This window comes from Tursiops truncatus, chromosome 5 (assembly GCF_011762595.2).
Source record: "Tursiops truncatus isolate mTurTru1 chromosome 5, mTurTru1.mat.Y, whole genome shotgun sequence".
NCBI lineage: Eukaryota > Metazoa > Chordata > Mammalia > Artiodactyla > Delphinidae > Tursiops > Tursiops truncatus.
This window is the reverse complement of record NC_047038.1, coordinates 51,218,771-51,227,919: the sequence shown is the minus strand read 5'-3', so window position 1 is coordinate 51,227,919 and position 9,149 is coordinate 51,218,771. Positions and strand designations below refer to the sequence as shown.

At 50.0% G+C, this 9,149-nt stretch overlaps 1 protein-coding gene across 1 annotated transcript in view; it reads left to right on the top strand.

The window, feature by feature from the left end:
• Positions 1-2,356: 2,356 nt before the first annotated feature.
• CCDC149 (coiled-coil domain containing 149) overlaps positions 2,357-9,149 on the top strand; it is a 96,413-nt gene continuing 89,620 nt past the window's right edge. The window contains 1 exon segment of the mRNA XM_073805124.1: positions 2,357-2,584. Coding sequence (XP_073661225.1) covers positions 2,537-2,584 — 48 coding nt within the window. The 5' untranslated portion in view covers positions 2,357-2,536.

The following is a 9,149-nucleotide window of genomic DNA, read 5'->3' as shown; positions in this document are numbered from 1 at the left end:
TTTCTCCACACACTGGGGAGGGTAGAGCCTTGCCGCTCTTTGATTTTCCTCCCCAGTTTTATTTTTAAACACCTTCATAACTGGCTGACTTACTTCAGAGAAGGAAAGCAAGTAGGTGCAAAAAGTCGTCCAGAGAGTTGTCGCAAAGGTACATGATCCCTCTCGTGAAGGTCCCTTGGCTCCCAACAGCTTGCTGATTGTCCTGCGGCCTGAAATACCAGTGAAGGCTCCAAAGCCACAGCAGTACTGAAAGCCTCAGCTAAACATAGTAACTAGAAGGGGCGGGCTGCTGTCCCACCTGAATGCCAGCCGAGAGCAAGGCGCAGACCTCGAGGCAGTGGAAGGCAGATGGACCAAGTTATGCCCACTCTTCCTAAAGTCTATCTCATTGACAGGTTGGAATGAAACCAGATGGTTTGCCAGAGGGCAATATATTGGCAGACAGTACCTTTCTTCTTAGCATGAGACATCGATCAGGCTGTTAGGAACAAGTGTTTGGTGCTGAGTTAACCCTAGACATTCAACTCAGGGATGACCTTCTTTCCACCCTCTTGGATTACAAAGAATGGATTAGGTGGCCCAGCTGGTCAGAATACCAGAAACATTAGCTGTATTCTAGCCCCTTCTTTTTCTCTTGTTCCCTAGAGCACTTGTTTGCAAAACTTTAATGGTAAGCCTTGCAAATCCTCTAGGACAGGGACCGTGGTCTGCAATGCTATTGAATGTGTTCAGGATTTGTACACAATAGGCACTGAATAAAAGTGCTACCTACTAGACTGGCTCCTTCCTGTAGCCCCTGGTCTGCCAGAATCTGCTGTAGAATCTTCTTTAGATGAGGACCCAACAGGTCATGATGCCAGGGCTTCCAGAGAGAGTTCAGGCCATCCAGGCTCCTCATTAGTGGTGTCACCACTTATATCAGTTATCTATTGCTATATAGTAAACCACCCCAAAACTTAGGGGCTTAAAACGACAACAGCGTATTTAGCACGTGCTCTGTAGGTCAGCAAATTGGGCAAGGGTCAGCTGGGTAGTTCTTCTGCTGACCTCAGCTGGACTAATGCAGGCATCTGTGGCCGCTGGGGGTCAGTGGCCTCACTCACATGTGGCAGTTGGCTGGTTGTTGGCCATGAGTCCTTCATCATCCAGCAAGCTCTTCTGGGCTTGTTTCTATGGTGGTGATCAGAGGTTCCTAAGAGCGTAAGCAAGAATAAGCCCTACTGCACAGGTATTTTACAAGCCTCTTCGTGTAGCACACTTGCAAACATCACGTTAGCCAGAGCAAGTCACATGGCTGAGCCTAGAGTCAAAGACAGTGGGTGCGACATGGGAATTATGGACATCATTTTGCAAACAGCCAATAAAACAAGGCCAACAATAGAATGCAATATTTCCAACTCCCAGGGGTAATACTTCATTTTCAGGTTTCCAAGAGGCTGGGAAGTGTCTCGGGGAGCTAGGAGTCCTAGTTGAGTCTCTGTTTCTCCACCTTTGCTCATAAATGGAGGTAACATCCATCCTGCAGGATCGATTCAGGATCAACAGGGACTAAAACAAATAGATGTTGGTTGCGATGTGTCCACAACTAAAATGGGTTCACAACTTCTCAACCTACATGCTCATCTCTACAGGCAGCACTTCTGCAAGTATGGAAAGCTCACTACTGGTAGTGGTTCAGGACAGGATTTTAGGTGGCTGGGGAAAACCACCTTGAATAATATTGACTCACGTGTGAAGATTCCCCTGTCCTCTGTAATGTAATTCCCTTTTAGCCCTTCCTCTTAGAAGAAAGTCTCAGTTTGATGCTAATATGTCTTCAACACCTCTCTTGACCCATGTTAAGCATCACACGCAGAGCTTTCGGTCCTATTTAGAATTCATTATCGTTTTATTTTCAATGTTTTTATTTATGACAGGTGATGATTTAAGAAATAGAAATAAACATTAGTAGCTTAAAAAACCATGTTAAATATGTAAGAACATGTGGTTCATTCATCCACAGGTTCAGCAAATATTTGTAGGGTACCTACTGTGTGCCAGGCCCTGTACCCAACATTCATCCGAGAGGGAAGCAACCCTCTGCCCAGGTGGGGCTTACATTCTAATGGTGAGAGCCGTGATAGTGGTCAGGGAATGGCTGGCTTTGGGGATTTACTTCTAGTGGGGGACGCGGAGCCGCCTCCCGCCGGGAGAGCAGTAATCCTGCGGTCAGCAGCTCGGCCGCCACGAGCGCGGGGTCCGGGGGCTGCGCGGGGCCCGGGGGCTTCGTGGCGCTCTCCTAGGCCGGCTCGGCTCCGGCTGCGGCCCGGCACCGACCGCGGCTCCTCCTCCCCTTCCTCCCGCGGAGGCTGACGTTGAGTCAACAGCGCGGGCGGCCGCAGGAGGCGGCGGCGCGGCGGCTCGGAGGCGCCGGGCCCTCTCGGGGCCGCGCGGGGCCCGGGTGGAGGAGGCGACGGCGGCGGCGCGGCGGGAGGAGGAGGGCGCAGAGGAGGAGGGTGGCGTCCATGAGGCCGGCCCGTGCCTGGAGGAGGAGGCCATGAACGGCGACCGGACCGAGAGCGACTGGCAGGGGCTGGTGAGCGAGGTGAGGCCGAGGCGCCGGCCGGGCGGGATGGGCCGGACCGAGCGGTCCCCAGCCCCGAGCCCGCGCCCCCCGGGTGGCCGAGCCGGGCGGGGACTCGCGGGGGACGCGCACCCCGCGGCCTCGGCTGGCTGCTCTCATGCGCCCCTCCAGGTGCGCCGTTCCTCCCGCCCTTTGCGGTCTGCCCGGGCGCCACTTTCTTCCAGGCCAGCTGGTGCCAGCCTTTGGGGAGGGGCCTTCCCTCCGGGCAGGGCTGGGCACTGGATTGGCGAGAGGAGAGCGGGGATCCGGGAGTGGGAGCCAAGCCCCACCTGCCTTCTCGGTTGCCGCTGTTTTGGAGCCAAGCGATTGGACGCCCAGTGCTGAAGCGGAAAGGTGGTGCCAGGGGGAAATCCGGGTTCTGGGGCCACGGCCGGGCCAGGTGGAATCACCTGCAGCGGAGCTTTGTGGGGGAGGGGAGTTCCATAGGGTCCTCCGTAGCCTTCGTTCATTCAGTTATTCAATTAAGTCAACACGTTTACCGTGGGCCTTCTGTGTGTAAGGTGGCGCGCCGTTTATCAAAGGAGTGAAACACTGGTGCAGAAGTCATTCGATTTGTGGAAGCAGAGAATACCGTGCCTCCCCCCCCCACCCCCGCCCCCCGGCCCAGCGATTTTGTCAGAAACACCCCTGGGCTCGGCTTTTGGACTCCTATGCTATTCCCTCTTCAGCCCACCCTAAGAATGGTTTGGCCTGGGAGGGGCTGCCTGACTTCTCCAGGTGAGAGAGAGTGCTGGTGTCTCCCCCTCACAGGTAAATTGTTCGTCCTGACTTAACCACCATTTGTGATGGCGTTAGCCACTTACCCAGCTGTGCCGACCACGCCCCGGAAATTCTCCATTCTCTCCCTCCTGAGAACCATCCCCGTCCCCAAGGCCAGCTTGGGCCTCCGTTTTCTTACTTCTATACGCACAATGCAGGGTGTAATGGTTTGCTGGCTTCCTTCCCACGTTGGGTGCTGGAAGGGAAACGTTGTACCGTCTTTCTCCTTTCACCATTTCCTGGGCCTCCAGGTCAGTCTGATAACAGTACTTAATGTCCAGTGTATGCAAAGCGTTGTATTTCTGAAGGGGAATGGGGAATGGACTGTCACAGCTTCTCCCCAAGTTCAGTTTGTTCCCTCTTGATCTGTATGTAATAACTGGACAGTATTATGATATGTTGTCATGCAGCCTGTCCCCATCTCCTCTGTCAGGCTTTATGTTAAGGGACAGATCCTCTGGGGATCTTTTCTCTTGGCTCGTCAAGAATCATACCCAGTGGTCAAGGAGGCTGGAGGTGGTTCTTCATGGAAGTCCAGTGCTGGGCTCTGAAATAGCAGAATGTTCACTACTCCAGCAAATACTTGTCGAATGCCTATTAGGAGTCAGGTACATTGCTCGGTATTTTGGGGTACAATGGCCAGGAAGACAGATGACCCCTTCTGCCCTCAAAGAACTCCTGAAGCATATGGTATAGTGTGGAAGGAGAGTCACACCATAAACACTAAGAGAATCCTAAAGGGTGGACTGGGAAGGATGGGAAACCAAAGAAGGAAGTTCTTATTGGCATGGCTGTCCCTGGACCGAGGGTGCCTCTGTCTTGCCCTGACCACACAGTATTGCAGTCTAATGGTCTCCCCACTAGGCTGTGTATTTTATTTGGCTTTGTCCCAGGTGCCTACACGCTGAGCTCCATACGCAGCAGGTGCTCAAAAAATGCTTGTAGAATAAGTCAAGATCTGGATATGGGTCTTTCCGTAGTTGTCCTGCCTATCCCAGCTCTGTATCTCCAGAGTAATGCTGTCTTGCCTTCAGACATTCATTAAAGCTTAGGACGCAGAGGGCACACAGTTCGGGGCTGTGGGATGTGAAAATGAATGCAAGGCGCTTCCCACCTTCATAAGAGCTAACGGCCATTCCTCAAGTCCATCCTTCATATTTAACATTTACACAGCCTCATACTCACAATGGTATAAGGTAGGAATTATTTCTTATCTTACAGATAAGGAAACTGTGGCCCAAACATGCTAAGGAACTCGCTCAGAGCCTCACATCTGGAGGGGGCAGAAATTGAACCCTGGTGCTTGACTCCAGAGCTTGGGATCATTAGGCCACACTTTGTATCTTTTTTTTTTTTTTTTTTTTTTTTTTTGCGGTACGCGGGCCTCTCACTGTTGTGGCCTCTCCCGTTGCGGAGCACAGGCTCCGGACGCGCAGGCTCAGCGGCCATGGCTCACGGGCCCAGCCGCTCTGCAGCATGTGGGATCTTCCCGGACCGGGGCACGAACCCGTGTCCCCTGCATCGGCAGGCGGACTCTCAACCACTGTGCCACCAGGGAAGCCCCACAGTTTGTATCTTAATCACCAGTTCATCTGTGTGTATCTTCCCCTAGACAGCAGATTCTCAAAGGAGGGGTCTATGTCTTATTCATCTTTGAATCCTCAGCAACTGGATCATTGTTGCTCAGAGGACGATTTACAGATCATCAGAGTCATTTTGGGAGCAAAGAGTAAAAAGAGTCACTTGGCATTTGGGGGAAAAAATACAAGTTTCTGGGTCTCTCCTCAAATCCACAGTAGTGCACTGAATTGTGTTCTTCCCCCCATGGATACATCTAAGTCCTAACGTCCCAGTAGCTATAATAAGCCCTTATTTGGAAACAGGGTCTTTGCAGATATAATCAAGCTAAGGAACTCAAAATGAGATCATCCTGGATTTAGGATGGGCCCTAAATCTAATGATTAGTGTTCTTATGAGAAAGTAGAGATAGATTTGAGACACAGAGATACAAGGGAGAAGCCTATGGGGAAGCAGAGACACACAGAGAGGAAGTCCATGTGAAGAGGCAGAAACTGGAGATGGGCAGCGACAGCCAAGGGATGCCAAGGGCTGCCAGCAGCCACCAGAAGCTGGGAGAGGCTTGGAATAGATTCTCCCTCAGAGCCTGCGGAAGGAACCATTCCTGCTGACACCTTGATTTTGGACTTCTGGCCTCCACAACTGTGAGAGAATACATTTCTGTGTTACAGGCTGCCCAGTTTGTAGTGGTTTGCTGTGGCAACCACAGGAAACGAATTCCCTTACTTCATGAAAGTGCCTGGGGGTGTAGCCCCAAATCTGCTTTTGTTGCAAAGGGAGCTCACCAGGGGATTCCCCTGCACCCTCAAGGTCAGTTGCCTGGGCTTCCGTGGGCGTGGAGAAATCGTGTTGGCCCTAGGCAAGTAGGATTCAAGGAAGAGAATGGTCCGTGGCTAGTGGCGTTTGAAAGTGACTTTGGAAGCCAGTGGAAGGAACTGGGGAAGGCATCACCACACATGTGACCTGGGTCAAATGGGCTCCAGTCTGTTTCTACAGAAGTCCCCGGTTCTACCTCCCACCCTGGGTCCACACTCCATGGCCCTTCCTGCCCAGAGCCCTGTGCTCTCTTTCAATCAGTTTGCTTCCTCGGCTTGCCTCTAGGAAGCAGTTTTCATTTAAATGATCCTATAGAAATCAGTTTTATTTTCACATTTTTAGCGTAACAAGCTGAAATTACAGCCTTCTCTCAGGTCATGAAGTAAACATGGCCATGCGTGTAAAAGGGGTGTGGCTTCTGTTCTATTCTGGAAATTAAATGTCTGGGGAGGGGGAAGCATTCCTCTCATCACCACCTGAGGTGATCTTTCAAATCAGGGGGAAATCTTGAAACGCAGTCGTGCAGACAATCCGTAACTTTATTTCTAAGATAAAAATCCTGGTCATCTCTCAGCCTACTGCCCTGTGATAAACCATGACTAATTCAGTTTCACTACTTGAATTTTGGTGAATTAATTAGATAGCAATCGGTCCTGTATTCCGTGAGCATGCTGTATGCAGTGAGTGACTAGGAGGCAGATATAGAAGATGGTTAAGCCTGGGCCTCTGCCCGAAGTAGAGCCGCTGACATTTGCGGAGGGAAGCTGAACAGGCCTGCAGTCTGAGCCTGTGGATAAGGGCGCAGCTTTCGGTCTTGTTTGTTGACTGAGAACTGAGAGTAAGTCTTGGCTGTACTTCTTTCTCGGTGCAAAACCCAACCCAAGCAGGTTCAGCTCAAAGGGAATTTATCAGCTGATATTGTGGGTTGAATTGTGTCCCCGAAAAGATATATTCAAGTCCTAACGTCCTCCCCCCAATACCTGTGACTATGACCCTATTTGGAAACAGAATCTTGCAGATGTTCTCAAGATGAGGTTATTTGAGTGGGTTCCTAATCCAATGACCAGTGTCCTTATAAGAAGAGGGAAATTAGGCTGCAGAGGTGCACGAAGGGAAGACGATGTGAAGACACAGAGGAAGGAAGGCCGGGTGATGACAGAGGCAGAGATTGGAGTTATGCTACCACAAGCCAAGGAAAGCCAAAGATGGCTGGCAGCTACCAGAAGCTAGGAGGAGGCAAGGAAGGGTCTTCCCCTAGAGTCTTATTAGGGATCCTGGCCCTATGACACTTTGATTTTGAGCCTCTGACCTCCAGGACTATCAGAAATTAATTTCTATTGTTTCAGAAAACAATTTCTATTGTTCTAATAGAAATTAATTTCTATTGTTTCAGGCCACCCAGTTTATGCAGTTTGTTACAGCAGCCTCCAGCAAACTAACACAGCTGCCGTGACTAATCATTCCAAGATAGGGGTGGTGTGGGGCACAGCTGGATTCAGTGCTCAAACAGATGCTTTCTCTCCATCTTAGGCTCTGCTTGGGGCCTGACTTCAGTCTCAGCCTCCCACCCTCTCAAGCTCAAGTCCAGAGGGGAAGACAGAAACTCTTTTGCAGGAGACCCCATAGAACCCCAGGAATCACTCCCTTTGCACCCACTTAGATCCCCCACCTGCCCTGGAGGAAGTTACTCAGGAGCCCGGCGACCTGTCTCAGGCCTGCAGTTGTGCACGGGGCCCTGCCCAGGCCACATGGACTGAGAGTGGGTCGGGGGGTGGGAACGATTGCCAGAAGAAGGGGAATGGGTGTTGAGAGAATCACCGTGCCATGCAACTTCTCCGAGCCTCATTTTTCTCATCTTTAAACAGGATCGTAAAGCACCTACTCGTAGGTGCTCTAATTTGAGGATCCAGGGAAATCATGCTCGTTCGTGTTTTGCTGTCTTCCTGGCAAGCAGTAAATGTTCGGCAAACATTAGTACAGTGAGGGTGGAGCTCAGGGCACAAACTCAGGTGTTCACAAACTGAAAACTTTATTTTGCTCTAACACCTTAATTATGATTACAAACTCCCCTTGTAAGGCGGTGGGGGGGAACGTAATCTGGATTGGAATCGCACCTCTGCCTGAACTTGTATTTGAGTTCGAGGGGTGGTAAGCAGTACTCAGCCACTGGCAGGGGTGATGGGGTAGGGGGCACACAACTGGTCTGGGCTGTTTTTGTTTAGCCACACTCTCCTCATTTCAGTCTAGCATCTGGTCATTGGTCACTGTCAGTCACTGTTGTGTCTGCCCTTGTTCCCCTCTTCTGGCCCTTTGGTGTCTGTACCAGACCCATGCTACTTTGGGTGAATGAAGAACAAGGTGACCTACTGCTACTTCACTACTCTGGGCATGGGGGGCTTTGCTCCCTTGCCCAAGGTGGGGGAATTCAGTCGTGTTCTGCTGTCTCTGAATCACTCCTGAGCTGAGGGAAACTTTGAGAAACCATGGTGCAATTTTCCGCATAGACACACCACACCACACGAGGCTGGGACTGGGGAATTGGGGATTATTTTTTACTTCCTAAGAAAGAAGTGTATATTTTTTAGGGTAAAGTCTAAGCCACTTAACAAAGATACCTACTCCCAAAATATAGTGGTTTCAGTGAGGTAGATATTTAGGTCTCTTTCGTGTCATAGTGTGGTGGTCCAGGCTGGGAGAGCAGCCCTGCTCCATGAGTCATTTAAGAACCCAGGTTTCTCCCATCTTGTTTCTCTACTGTTTCTTAGGGGATGGTCCTCAACTGTATAGTTAAAGCTAGGTTGTTGCCATGTTCTGTCCCAGTCCATGGAAAGGGGAAGGAGAGAAAGGGGAAGTCCAGGGCAAAGGGCTTTTCTTTAATTAGGGATGACTAGAAAGCTATACGTATCACTTCTCGCATCCCATTTGTCTGAGTGTAGTCACACGGCCACATGTAGCTGCAAGAGAGGCTAGGAAATGTCATCTTAAGCTGGGTATGCCCAACTTAAATTTGGGAGGGTTCTATTAAAAAGTTAGAAAGGTATACAGGACAGGAAAAACACAAACTTATAAAGGGAAAAAAAGGATAAATTGGACTTTATCAAAATAAAAAATGTCTGCTCTTTGAAATACTCTGTTAAAAAAAATGAAAAGACAAGCCACAGATGAGAAATTTTGTGCAGAACACATATCTTATATCCAGAATATACAAAGAACTCTCATAAAACAATAGTAAGAAAACAATCTAATTTTAAAAATGGGCAAAAGAGTTAAATAGACACTGCACTAAAGAAGAGATTCAGATGGTAAATAAGCACATGAACAGATACGCAGCATCGTCAGCCGTAAGGAAAATGTAAGTTAAAGCCACAATAAG